Source organism: Meles meles, chromosome 1, assembly GCF_922984935.1.
Source record: "Meles meles chromosome 1, mMelMel3.1 paternal haplotype, whole genome shotgun sequence".
Lineage (NCBI taxonomy): Eukaryota > Metazoa > Chordata > Mammalia > Carnivora > Mustelidae > Meles > Meles meles.
Genome location: NC_060066.1, coordinates 114461890 through 114475675, shown reverse-complemented (window position 1 = coordinate 114475675; position 13786 = coordinate 114461890). Strand labels below are relative to the sequence as shown.

Sequence of the window (13786 nt, the reverse complement as noted above, 5' to 3'; positions counted from 1 at the left end):
GGCTCTGCGATCCACAGAGTTTGCTTCAGCTAATTTCTCCCTCTCCCTTGGCCTCTCCCCACTCATACTCTAAAAATAATACATAAAATCTTTAAAAAAAAAAACCTTTTAAAAATTTTAAGCCAAGCCAGTTACTAGTCATTAAGTCAGCATTTACTGGCTTTGCTGGTCGTTGGCTAGATTCAGTCCTTAGTACAAGAACCATGTAACGAGTAACACCCTTTACAAATTATGCAGTGTAACTGTAGAAGCTGCTGATGCCATAAAGAAAAGCCTCATGAATGGTTTATTGGGCATAGAACATCTAAGCTTTTATATCTTTACATATGTCTCTATGTAAAGAAGATAACGCTTAACCGTTTTGAGATTCCCTGACTGGAAGTTAGGTACTTGGTGTACTTGATTATTAAATGGTTTCTCAGTCCAAGTGTCCTAAGTCATAGATCTCCCAAAGAAATCTCTAAATCTGGGAGAGGACGAAGGACAGTGACCAAGGAGGCAGTAGTGTCTGTCGTTGGGCCCAAAACTGTATGTAGGGTTCCACTTACTTATAAGTTCAGTCGATGAGCCTGCTAAGTGTAACCTTTCCAGGCCAGCCATGAACTCAGGAAGAAGCCACTTGGCCTACATACACTATCCACAGTCTGCCCCCTTTCCTCACAATTAAAGATCCCAAGTTTTGAGATGAGACTGAGGTTCTTAGGAATAACATCGCCTTATATTCTAAGTCCTGTCATTATTTCTGAAATGTTGTGGGCTCCAAGCAGCTCTCATGTGATTTTAGGACGGAGCACACACTGAGCACACACCAACAGTCACCGGCCCCAACCCTTGTTAGGTCACATGGGAGTTGCCCTTGTGTAATTTCTTCCCGTGAGTGTGGGCAGGATGTAGTGACTGGCTTCTGAAGAACAGAATACAGCAAACTTAATAGGATGTCTGTTCCAGGACTGGGTTATAAAACACTGAATTCTGCCTTGCTCACACTCTCAGGCTCTTCTTGTTCTGATAAACCCAGCTGCCCTGTCGTGAGATTCCCTTAGGAGAGGCTCAAGTGGCAAGGAACTGCATCCTGCCGATGACTACCTGAGTGGGCTGAGAGCACGTCCATTCCTAGTTAAGCCAGAGGATCCAGCTGAGCTGTGTCTGGATTCTGGAACCACAGAAGCTATAAGATCTTAAGTGTCTGTTGCTTTAAGCCAGTAAGTTTTGGGGTAATTTATTATGTAGCAACAAATAACTAATAGAGCTTCTATTGAGTGAATTACCTAATGTGATGTTTTGGATTCCTCATCTATAAATTTAGGCACATAAGTGTCTACCTTCATAAAGTTATTATGAAGTGCTTACTGGCTCAAACACAAGAACAGTACTCTTGTTACTGCGTGAACTACAAGAGACCTAAAATTACAGAATGATTCCAGTACACACACACATTAGAAGGGATGGGAAAGAAAAAGACTAAAAAGACTAAAATATTATTAATAAAAGAATAAGTATAGTGGGCATCTTTCAATTACATTAACTCTGATACTATGAACAGAGGCATAAGGCAACATCACTTAAGACATTTCTTCTATTAGGTAGATTCACGAAATTACTTAGGATATATTGGTGCCAACAGGAATTCTGTATCTATTCAAATGCTCTTCTGTAGTTTAGAGTTGGCTAGCTAGTGATATAGATTTCATCACTTCTCAGTTTAGACTAACTTCCAAAAGTCATAGAGTAGAACTGACATAAACCATGATTTCAGTGGTTCCCAAAGTATATTTTAAGACCTCTGGGGGTCTATAAGACCCTTTTTCAGGGAGTTTGCATGGTCAGAAATATTCTCAAAACAATATTAAAATCTGTAGTAGTTTGAAGAGTGGTCTCCAAAAATTTACATCTACCTAGAACCTGTGAATGTAACTTTATTTGGAAATAGGATCTTTATAAAGGTAATTAGTTAAGATGAGGTCATACTAGATTGGAGTGGGCCCTAAATCCAGTGACTGCTGCCATGTAAGAATGCAGTGTGAGGAGACACAGGGAAGGAGGCCATGTGACCACAGAGGCAGAGATGAATTGGTGTGATGTAGCTTTTAGTCAAGGCACACCAAGGACTGACTACTGCCAGAAGTTAGGAGAGCAGCAGGAACAAATTCTTCAGCCTCTAGATGGAACCAGCCCTGAATGCTTTGGTTTCCTGAACTGCAAGAAAATACTAACTTGTCTTAAATCACCCAGTTTGTGGTAATTTGTTATGGAAGCCTCAGGAAACTAACAGTGATACCAGGAAGTGGGATGCTGCTGGAACAAAGGCCTAAAAATGTGGAAGTGGCTTTGGAATTGGGCAGTGAGTAAAGGGAGAATTTTGAGAAGTGTGATAAAAGGTCTAGGTATCTTTAAATGATCATTGGTAGACATAAGGACTTAAAACCAATTTTGGTGACAGTTCAGAAGGAAGCCATTGGGGCAGCAGAGAAAGTTTCTGTCGTCTCAGAGAAGTTTTACATCACCATGAACAAAAATACTGATAGAAGTATAAACATTTAAGGTGCTTCCTGGTGCAAGCTCAGACAGAAATGAACATGTTGTTGGACACTGGAGGAAAATTTAAAAGGTGGCAGAAACCTTGGCTGAATTGTGTTCTGCTTTGGGGTTTAAAGTAGAACTTGTAAACAATGACATTGAATATTTAGCTGAGGTTTCCAAGCAAAATATGGAAGATGCAGCCTGGTTTCTTGCTGCTGATAGTAAAATGCAAGGGGAAAGAAAGAATTTGAGGAAGGAACTGGTTAGCAAAAAAGAACTGAAACATGATGAGTTCGAAAATTAACATTCTATCCATACTGCAAAACATTGCAAAGGCATACCCTGGAGTGCACCAACGATGTGTGTGCTGGAGAGATTAGGTTTATGACCACGGATACAACCAGGCATCTCAGCAGAAGCCAGAAATAGAAGTGCAGTTATCCAGGAAGAATCTGTGAAGAAGCCTCATGTCTAATGATGTGGATCTCCTTGACATCCATGAAGACTGACAGGTTTTTGAGAATGTTACATGAGCAGAAATCCTGCTGGTTTGGCCTTGACAGGGGAGAGAGATAGGACAAGATGAAGGAAGGCTGTCAGACTTCTGGGACTCTGTAAGCAGGAAATGGGCTGCCCAGAGGGTAAGACTTTGTCCCAGGCTGAGAATTGAGAGGGTGGGGGCCAGCAGGGCTTCTGAAAGGCTAGAGGTTGGGGCTGATAAAGCCTCTGTGGGCCCAGAAGGCAGATCAAGCCACAAATATTTATTCTAAGGCCTTGAAACTTAATGAAATTTGCCTTGCTGTGTCGCACACTTGCTTTAGCCTAGTGATTGTATTCCTTCCACTTTCTTCCTTTTGGGACTATCTATCGTATACTTTTTCCACCAGCATATGTTGCAAGTTGACAGCTTATTTTCTAGCTCCACACATCCACCAATGGAAGGGAGACTGAGGCTGGTCATACCAGCATCTTACCCATACTTGATTTAGAGGGATGAGATGTGAAACTGAGTCGATTCTTATTTTATGAGAATTTAGGTATGGAGTTAATGCTGGAACGGGTGAAGAATTTGGGGAATGTTGGGATGGGATGAATATATCTCGCCAATGAGATGGATATGAATATGGGGGATTAGAAGCCAATTACATTGGGTGTGTCTCCACAATATTCATGTCTGCCAGAAACTGTGAAGATGACCTTAAGATGACACTCGGGATTAGGGTAGCCCCTAAATCTAATGAGTGGTATTCTTACAAGGAGAGAGACAGAAATAATATACACAGGGAAGAATTTGAGACAGAGGCAGAGATTAAAGTGATGTAGTAATAAACCAAGGAACACCAAAGAATTCCTGGTAACCACCAGACATTAGGAGAGAGGCACGGAACAAATTCTCCCTCAGTCTCCAGAAGGAACCCCCACCCCCGACACCTTGATTTTGGCCCTCTGGCCTCCTGAACTACAAGAGAATATCTTGTTTTAAACCACCTGGCTTATGCTGCTTTGTCATGGCCGCCCTAAGAAACTAGTTTTGTTACAGATTTGAAACTAGATTTGTTACAGCAGCTCTAGGAAACTAATACAAGAGGCTATCCGGCTTTTTCTTTCATGAGCATCCAGTAGAGTTTTCCAGAGACTGTGTGATGTCTGATATTGTGACAGACCAAATATGGAGCAGGCAAAAGAATCCAGCTGTGCTCTATTAAGCCAGGCATTGAAGAAATTTGTAAAAATGTAAGACAATGTCTCATGAGTAATAAATTTTTGTTTTGGAAAATAGTTATTTTTCATTTAAAAACTGTTAATATATTGGCTTTATTATGGTTTTTACATAGAAAATTTTTCTGTTTTAATTCCAATTTGGTAAATGTGATAGATAAGACCCATGTGAATGAAAGCTTTTTGGGATACTTAATAATTTTTAAAAATATATAAAGAATCTCGTGTCCAAAATGTTTGACAACCATGGGCTTAACTGTAAATTTTCAAGTCCAGAAGAACATCCCTGGGTTGCTGCTCCTGCTTTTTGGAAGGTCAGCTTAACACTGAAAACAGTGTTTGAACAAACAAACTTTAGAATCACACTGAAGTAGGTTAGATTTTTACATCATCTACTTAAAATTCTCTGAGCTTCACTCCTTATTTATAAAGTGGGAAAGATAATAGCTATCTTACTGGTCGTATGAAGATTAGATATGATCACGTATACATGGGAGTAGCTATTATAATTATTTAAGACCAGTATTTCCATCCCACCAGATTAAGTGGCTTAATGGTTTCTGGCTATAAGAAGAGAAGACCAAACGAAGTCTAAGGCCTCACATTTGAATGGTTGATGATCAAGTTCACATTTGTTACTCACTGGATTTAACGTTGAGAAATTTTACGGGACATGAAGACTCCAAGTGTAGAGGAAGAAATAGTAGAAGTTCTGTGGACCATGGGGTTTTCTTTTCCCTGAGGAAAATCTTTTGGTCTGTTATCATAATTGCTACCTGTTAAAACTGGTAAAATACTCATTAAGGAATATGACTTTCATGACCAAAGGATGTATATACAAATTCAGATAACATTTTAGAATCAGAACCTCCTCTCTAGCATGATTAGCTCCGTTTGGGGTACTTTTCTATGCAATGTGAATTCTAGGCTTAGGGGATGAAGGATGGATATTGATTTCCTAGATTTCTCCCGTTGACCCAGTGCGTGCTTCTCTGCTGACTGTGGCTAGGCTTCCTATAGGAGCCATCAGTCACCATAACCAGGTACCAAATCACATCAACATCCAGGGAAAGGACCAGATTTTGGGAAATGGGCTATGAATTCTCACTATTGACTTTAGAAGTAGATAAAAGATCTAATAAAACTCTTCTTCCTCTATCTGTGCCTAACTGATAGGTGCCTTTAACCTACGAGCAGGGAAATAGACTCTTTATTAGCATCAATGCAAAATGACTTAATTGCTGTGACTGGCAGCAGGGATCAGGTAGTGTAAATAAGCATCCAATGATCTGTGTAATGAGGATATGATTTAATTCCTGGAGGAAAAAACTTCTTATTCTTTGGTTAGTTTCCTTCTATCACTACAGAAGAACCCTGCCACCAATATAGGGGGGAAAAAAACCCCACATCCCCAGTGAGGTCTTCTCACTTTTATTAAATCGGAATCCTCCTTAACACTCCCTGTAACCCCTTTCTTACTTTTCATTTTTCTCTATTGTACTTATTAGCACCCTTATGGTCCATATTTTACTTATTTTGTATACAGACTCCCCCCTGGAATGTAAGCTACATGAGGGCAGGGATTTTTGTCTCTTGTTCACTGCCTAGAACAGTCTCTAGCAAATTAGAGACACTTACCTTTGAAACAAGTGGACAAATGAATTCAGCTCCATTTCTACTGAAATTAAGGTCATCTGATGCAAATTCCCCTAAATTTCCCCTTCACCTCAGAATGTCTGGAATCTTAGCCATCTTTGCAGACTCCCTCGCCAAGACCAATCCTTCAGCTCTGTTCCTGATTATTCTTTTGCTCTTTGGATAATGCTGCTTCAATTACATCTCATTCATATTTTTTAACATTTCTCTCCTGATCCATTTCTTTCAGCCAAATCTAGAGATCTACTTAAATATGAACTTTCCTTGACATCTCTATAGTATCTGTCAACTATGTCCATATTTTCCTTGAAATTCTGTGGCTTCTGAGACATTTCTTGGCTTTCTAATTTGCTTATGCTGTCTCCACTGCTTCATCTTCTTCCTCCTACACCCTAAACAGACCCGAAATCTCTGCTCCTTTCCCATATCTTCAGTTGTCACCTCTGTGTGTGATGCTTAAAATGCTTAAAATGATTACATTTCCAGCTCTAACTCCTCAATCGAGATCCACACCTGCATATCCATGATTCTTTACTTGAGCCCAAAATCTTAGAGTAGAACTCTTATGTCCTCTTACTTCCTTCTATCAATGGGTTCCACCTCAGATTTTACAGCATTCCCCTCCCCCCCCACCATTCCCTTGCCAAATGTCTTTCCACCCATGTCTCTCTTCCACTTTTGCCACATGATAGTTTCTGTCCTTATACTTGGCTTACTGAAGTGGTCTTCCAATGGCCCTTTGCAAATAGAAATTTGCAAACAGTTGCTCTTCTTCAACATATCCAGCATAGTAACACTGGATTCATTCTTTTAAAAATATGCTGATTATACAAGCACTGGATCAGAAATCTTCAGTGATTCACTCTTGCTTATATGATAAAGTTTAAGCAGGAATTCAGACTCTTCCACAACTTGATTCCAACCAACACCCCAACATTCCTAATACTCCCTAAGTTCTCAACAACCTGAGCTCCCTACCTTTCCTGACACCTGGTGCTCTCTTATTGCTGTGGATTTGTTCATTTTAAGTCTCCTTTCATCAAAAGTTTTTGCATTTTTATAAGACCCAGCTCAAATACCAAATAGATGCATAACTACAGCACAAAGTACTGTATGCTTCATGTCACTGGAGTACAAAATAATATAGGAATCAAATGGGAACACTTTATTTCTGATTCTAGATTATGTAAGTCTTCTAAGAAGGCGTCCAATTGCCATTTTTGTATATGAAAAAATATTCCATAAGTACCTTGCATATCATAGTTTACTTGATCTCTGTGGTATCCACATGAACGAGACACCAATATGAAGGTGTGTGTATATAATTCTGTAAATATCCATTTAGCCTTTAAAGTATCTCCTACTCCCTAACAAGATTACAAGTTTGTTTTGATGACAAAGACTTGCTTTTCAAAATCACTCTGCTTGTCTGATACCATAGACAGCCACTGACAGTGGCATTTGTTCAACTCACAGTTACTACTGCGCATGTATGTGTAACTGGCATTTTGCTGGATGCTTACTTACAAGATGAGTGAAGACACAGTCTTCATCCTAAGAAATTTGACTCTGTGGTCTTAAAGAATTAATGAAGCTATGGAGTATGGGTATGAGAGGGTTAGGGAATAGCATTTTGACTTCAGTTTTCCCATTGTGCAAATGTAATTTTTGCTCTATTCATACTACTTAAATTGAGCTTTAAAGGATATTTGCTTCCACAGGTAAGAACAGAATGTCATGCTCAGTCATTATCTCAATATTGTGCGAGATGTGTGTTGATCCCTTGGTCCCATCCTCTCCAACAGCCATGGCAAATAACTCCACCTTGAGTTCAGTCTGCAAACCAGCTGCCACCTATAGAACACAAGGTAGCTTTAGAATCAGACATATCTGAGTTCACATCTTGGTTTTAACCTGAATTTGGGCTAGTTACACTCTCTAATCTTTTTTTCTCATCTATATGTTTGGTGCTTTTGTATGATGGCATTTAGAAAGTTATTTTGTGGGTGAGTTAGGTAGAGTTCCATTGAGCAAATGGGACCCAGGATAAATTGCTGAAGGAGAAAACCAGATGATATTTAGGAAGAGAATGTCGGTGTACTGTGGTGAACTGTAGGAAAACTTTTACAATGCCCATAGTTGTGCTATTTCTTAAATGTCAGCAGTGAGTTCCTATGGGCATCCCTGCAGATAAAGGTAAATTTAAACCCCACAACTTCCCTGCCCTGCCTCTTGGTTTATAGTGTGCCTAATGGAGGACCTGTGGTGTGACAAAGCCAGCAGAGGGAGACAGAATGAGTTTAAATGCCAAACTGCTTAGGTCTGAAAGCTACGTGGAAGAGGTCTGGACCAACAAAGAAGAAACCTGATATATAATGAAGAAGAAACACAGCAAGGAATGGGCTTCTTGCCTTGTTCCTTGAAGAGAACACTGGCCAGGAAAGAAAGAGCTGTTTGTGTTCCTAAGCTGCCTCTCCAGGAGGTAGGCAAAAAGCAGACTTGAGAACAACTGTCTGGAAAAAATACATCAGAAACCACCACATGGAAAGCAATTAGATACAAGTACTTTTTTCTTCATAGTTTATAAATAATAGAACTGAAAAATGTTTCAACTTCTTCAACAATGTACTTGCGAAGGTCTGCTTACTGGAGGGTATCCAACTCTCCATGTCTGAGGACCAGGCCCTTCGCCCTTCAATGAGGGAAGGGCTGGGATGTCGCCGCTCTGCACAAGGCAGCTGGCATCCTGCCCCCGCTCAGGTCTACCCGGACCCTGGGCGTATTCATTCAGCACTGGCAACTAAGCAGGCTGAACAGTGGTTAGATTTACATATGGAGAAGTCTATAGATTATATTTTTGCAGAGCCAAAACTGTCAAAAAGAGAATAATAATAATAATAAAAAAAACTAACAAGAGAGTGAGCTTCAAAGAATACATGCTGAGTTTTTAGTACCTACAAAGGTTGATCCAACAGTCATTTTGGCTTTTGGCACCACCCCTACTTTAAGTGAAAAAAGTTTTCTAACTTCTCAGAACAGTGGAAGAAGAGCTTGCTTTGATTTTTGCTTTTGCTTTATGTTCCAGAGTTTCTGGAATCTTGACACAGTACAATGATGAAATGTGACAGAGAGGTACTCATGAATTGGTGGCGCTAGCCCCAAAGGATATTTCTGTTTGGAACTGTAGCCTGCAGACTACTGTGCTGTAGACCATAAGATACTAGGGCTGGAAACGGACTAAGAAATTATCAGGTCCAAGCAACTTCTTTTGCACATGAGGAAGGCAAGGTACAGAGGGTTAATTAACCAAAAGTATCACTGAGCTGCTGGTGGCACAGTCATAACAAGAGGCCAACTGATTCTGCACCCTATCAAATGGACCCTTCTGGGTCAATATACAATTGTGGCTGTTTTAAGGTCTTGAGACTCAGTGAACACTATATGCTCGTTATGCAAGTGGATGCCCTTGCTCTGTATTCCCATGAGACTATGCGTGTCCCTGTCTGTGATGAACAAGCATGTGTCTACCAGATGTCCTTACTTCATTCTGTCACTTAGTCATACATTGTGAATCCCCACTATGTGCCCAGCTCTGGGAGCAACTTAGATATGTCTACTCATCTTTAACATCCCCTGTCCCCAGTCTCTGTCAGTGGCGTTCAAAGTTTGTTGAATGAAATGGAAGGAATGTACCAAGAAATAAATATTAAGATTTACAAGTGTGATTTTATTATGTTTTATATATTATTTTATATATTATATTTTATCTATATATTAATAAACTTTTGTTTACTTGACACTACATTTCTGAAATCATAATTTAAAGCAAGTAGCAGTATACACTACATTTCTGAAATCATAATTTAAAGCAAGTAGCAGTATACAGATTTTTTTTTGAAGCACCCCATTTTGGGGAATGTAGCAAATAAAATTAGAATAGGTTGACATTTTAAAATTGATATTTTCAGAACTCTGGAGAAATGAGGCAGCTGATGACTAATATATTACTATTTCTTAGAATTTCATTAAATAATATTCTATGGCAAGCAGCAAAAGAACAAACCAAATTTATAGAAAATATAAAAAATAGAATATTTGTTTTTCTAAGAGATTTTTCATTCTGCAGAAGAATTTATTACAGGACACCTTTAGGTAATCAGCTTTCCAAATGCATGTCAAATCATATTTAATTTATAAAAAGGTATTTTTCATACAACTGTGCATAACTGTAGTATTGGGACAAATAAGTGAACTTCAGAAAAGTTTCCATAGCTGGAAGTTTAACTGTTTACACATAGGATCTGTCTCACAGCTATTATGTGCAGTATGCAACGTTAAGCCATGCGGTATACCCATACCAGGAATTTTTTGCTTATGATCCTAGAAAAATTAGACTTATATATGATTTAAACCGAATGCATAGAATTATTTAAAAAACCCACTTCCCCAGAGACATGCACACATTCACACATGCACACACGGACACACACAACAAACAGCTCATAGGACTTACAGGCCCGGGTTTGTAAGTCACTTTCAGTCCTGTGCTGGGTGGGGGCTGCTTCACCCTAAACCTACCAGGCAAAAAGAGGGGAATAAATTTAGGCCATAAGAAAAAAGCAATGAACAAACCGGGATGTTATAAAATCAGGAAGGTGTTAATATTTGCTACAAAGGAGTGGGGCTGGGAGGAGGGAAGTCTATACCATTAGAACAACCTAATCGTCACTTGGGAGAAGAATGTGGGACCCATTTCACAACTGCCTTTCCAACAACAGTTTTCATCAGCGTCAAACAGACTCCAACCCCAGTTTCCACCCTTGGTTATTGGATGCTGCCAAGCCGCTTGGGGCAGACTGTCGTGAATGTTTGGCTGCCGTGTGCACTGCAGCGTGGCCACCGGCGTGAACACCGAGGCTGACTGCCAGATCATTAAGCTGAAGAATAAAGGCTCTTTTGGAAAGCACTGGAGCATGGGAGCCAGTCTTGCTCTGTCGTGGTATGGGGCTTGCATGTTTGGGCAAAGGAGAAACAGAAAAGGCTCAGAGAATGTTGGAGAACTTGAAAAGCCCCATGCTCACACGTGGTGCTTATTGATCTCTTTCCCTTCCTGTGGTTTGTGGGTTCTGCCAGAAGGTTAAAGACCTGGAGTAAATTAAAATGCCCGGGAAAGCCTACCTCCCCATTGACCTCAATCCTGCTGCTCCTACCATCGACTTTGCTGCCTGTGCTATAACGGCTGAATTTAACAAGCCAAGGAGGGAAATCCAAAAGCTAAAATTCTACACGGAGTAGACAGGATCTACGCGGATGAGTTTTATTAGTTTCAAGTTGATTCTCTATTTTTCCCCACCCACTCTGTTGGCAGCAACCTAAAAAACCAATAATGTCTGATCTGGTGGCCTGGTTGTTTCTGAGGAAACAAATATATTTCCTGAAGCTGGATATTTGCCTCAACTAAAATGGGATGTGGGTCTTTTCAACTAGATGCCTCTGCAGTTGTGTTTCATCTGATTTCCAATCTTGAGTCCAGGATCATAAATTGGAAGGACTTGCCACTTACAGCATAACTGAGCATAACTCTGTAATTGAAATAAACATTTATTCCACATTTTATGGGGGAAAACCCCCCACCTTATGCTCAAGTTTAATTAAAAATAGAATAGGGGAGCTTTTGTAATCGGGAGTTGTCTTATATATACATAGAATATATTGCCCCAATGGGAAGGACTGAATTCCCATAGGAAGCAGTTAGCACAGATTTGCTGATAAAGAAACACGTCCCAGGCAAACAGATCCACAGGAGATCTGAGGTCCAGCCTTGCTCTAGCCTACAAGACCTTAAAACATACTACCCTGATCCTTCATAATAGTCTTTAAGGTCTGTCTCTACAAGTTCCATAATTCTATTGATCTGGAAAGGAAGGACTCTTTTTCTTGTCACTAAATGTCAGACCTAGTGTATTTTCAACGGGAAGGACAGGTTGTGGGTTATGGTCAAGTCAGATCTTCAGAGGCAAAAGAGCCCTAAAGACTCAGGTGACTTTTTTGTTCCCCTTTTGCCTCAGTTATGCAGAAATAAGGTAATGAAAACCACTTTTAGATCAGAAAGGGCAAACAGATGTCTGTCGATATTATAGTTGGTGGTGGATCTGAGAAACAGACTTTCAGGGTTTGTGTATTAGTTCCCGTAACACTGGTACAACTTCCCCTTCACTCTTTGCTACTGCAGATCAGTTCTGAGTTGCTTCTGCCGAAGTGTGAATAATGATAAATGGGAAGGCCAAGAAGTGCCCACAGCATAGCTGAGGCTTGATAAATACTGAGCTGATGAAGAATGAATGAATGAATGAATGAATGAGTAAATGACAGAATGAATGATGTGAAGACTCAGTAGTCAAGGTGTAATTAGAGTTCAATTCAAATAAATCTTCACTGATGGAGGCAGCTGAAGACAAGTCCCAGCGTAGGAGAAGGGGACCTGAGCAGACCTTCAGTGCCTTGGCCTCACCTGCAGAAGTCCACTCCCACGTTCTTGAGCTTCACAGTGGTGGCATAGGTGTGTCCCTCTTCCAGCACTCCAAAATTCACCGATGGTGGGAGAAGATGGAATCCAAAAGGGGATGAAGTCATGTTATTAATGGCAGCGCACGCAACAGAGGATGTTTTCACTCTTCCTCCAACCGAATCTTGCACCTTTGCATTAAGGAAACAGTAATCAAATCAAAGAAACGGGTTTCTATATTGTGTTCCCAAGATAAGATAGGTTCAAATACCAGAGGAAAAGAACTGCTTGGCCTGGGAGGAAATGAGCTTTAACAGTCTTACGTAAACCTTACAAGAGCACATAGGAGGTATTTAAAGCTTTGTTTTAAGGACAAAGAAGTTCAAGTTCAGAGGACTAGAAAGACATCATTTGCTCAAGTGGTAAGTGACAGAGTAAAGTTTCAAACTCGAGTTTGCCTGATTCTAAACTTTATGCTCTTGGTGCCCGTGATTACCAAACTTCAGCTTCCATCAGAATCAGCCAGGAGGCTGGTTAAGACCCAAATTGCTGACTCCACCCCCCCGAGTTTTTCAGTCAGTAAGTCTGGGATGGGGTCCATGAATCTGCATTTGTAACAAATTTCCAGGCACTTCCAATGCTGCTTGTCTGGAAATCACACTTTGAGAATCACTGTCCTATGCCCTTGTTATTCCCCAGATGGGCAGCATGGGGCTCATGTGGGAGCTTGCTGGAAATGGCAGGCTCTTGGGCCCCAGTCACTCAGAATCTGCATGCTAACAAGATCCCCAGGGACTCCTATCATGTTGTTGATTATGGACATTGCAATAAATTCTGTGGTGGCCATGAACATGGTGTGGCCATGCAAGCATTGAAGTCTGATTCTCAAAACTGGATTGGTAGGCTGAAGGCAGGATTCCCAGAAGAGATGCGAGGGAATCTTTATCTTAGAGGCTGAGGAAGGAAGGAGCTTGGTGGTTTTGGAGAACTAAGAGAAACCCACAATGGCTGAACTGAGTATGGGGCATAATGAGGGTAGAGAAGCAAACAGGGTTTGTTGTGATGCTGTCATTTGGATTTTATCCTGAGTCATGAGAAGGATGGCCAATGATCCCCTTATCCAGTAGTGTGTGTTAACCCAGCTCTCTGCAAAGAATGTTGATGGGTCACATTTGCTGATTTCCATGGTGCGAGAGCTCCTGCAGGCGGATTTCAAGCTACCAATGATTTTAGAGTTGGCTCATAAATTTCCTCTCCCAAGCCAGGGTGAGCTGGCTCCTGGAATGCGCAGCCTTAGCTCATCTTTGTGTGACCTGAATGCCTTCATGGGGAGGTGATCGCGCAGGTACAGTGAACAGCAGTATGCCGGCGGCTAGAAATCAACAA

At 40.7% G+C, this 13786-nt stretch overlaps 1 protein-coding gene across 1 annotated transcript in view; it reads right to left on the bottom strand.

Annotated features, from left to right (window-relative positions):
* Positions 1 to 1484: 1484 nt before the first annotated feature.
* SPAG17 (sperm associated antigen 17) overlaps positions 1485 to 13786 on the bottom strand; it is a 234388-nt gene continuing 222086 nt past the window's right edge. The window contains exons 46-49 of the mRNA XM_046019408.1: positions 12407 to 12591; positions 10409 to 10469; positions 7605 to 7749; positions 1485 to 5027 (exon numbers count right to left, since the gene is read on the bottom strand). Of these exons, the coding sequence (XP_045875364.1) occupies positions 4888 to 5027; positions 7605 to 7749; positions 10409 to 10469; positions 12407 to 12591 (531 nt within the window). The 3' untranslated portion in view covers positions 1485 to 4887. The remainder of the gene's footprint in view (positions 5028 to 7604; positions 7750 to 10408; positions 10470 to 12406; positions 12592 to 13786) is intronic.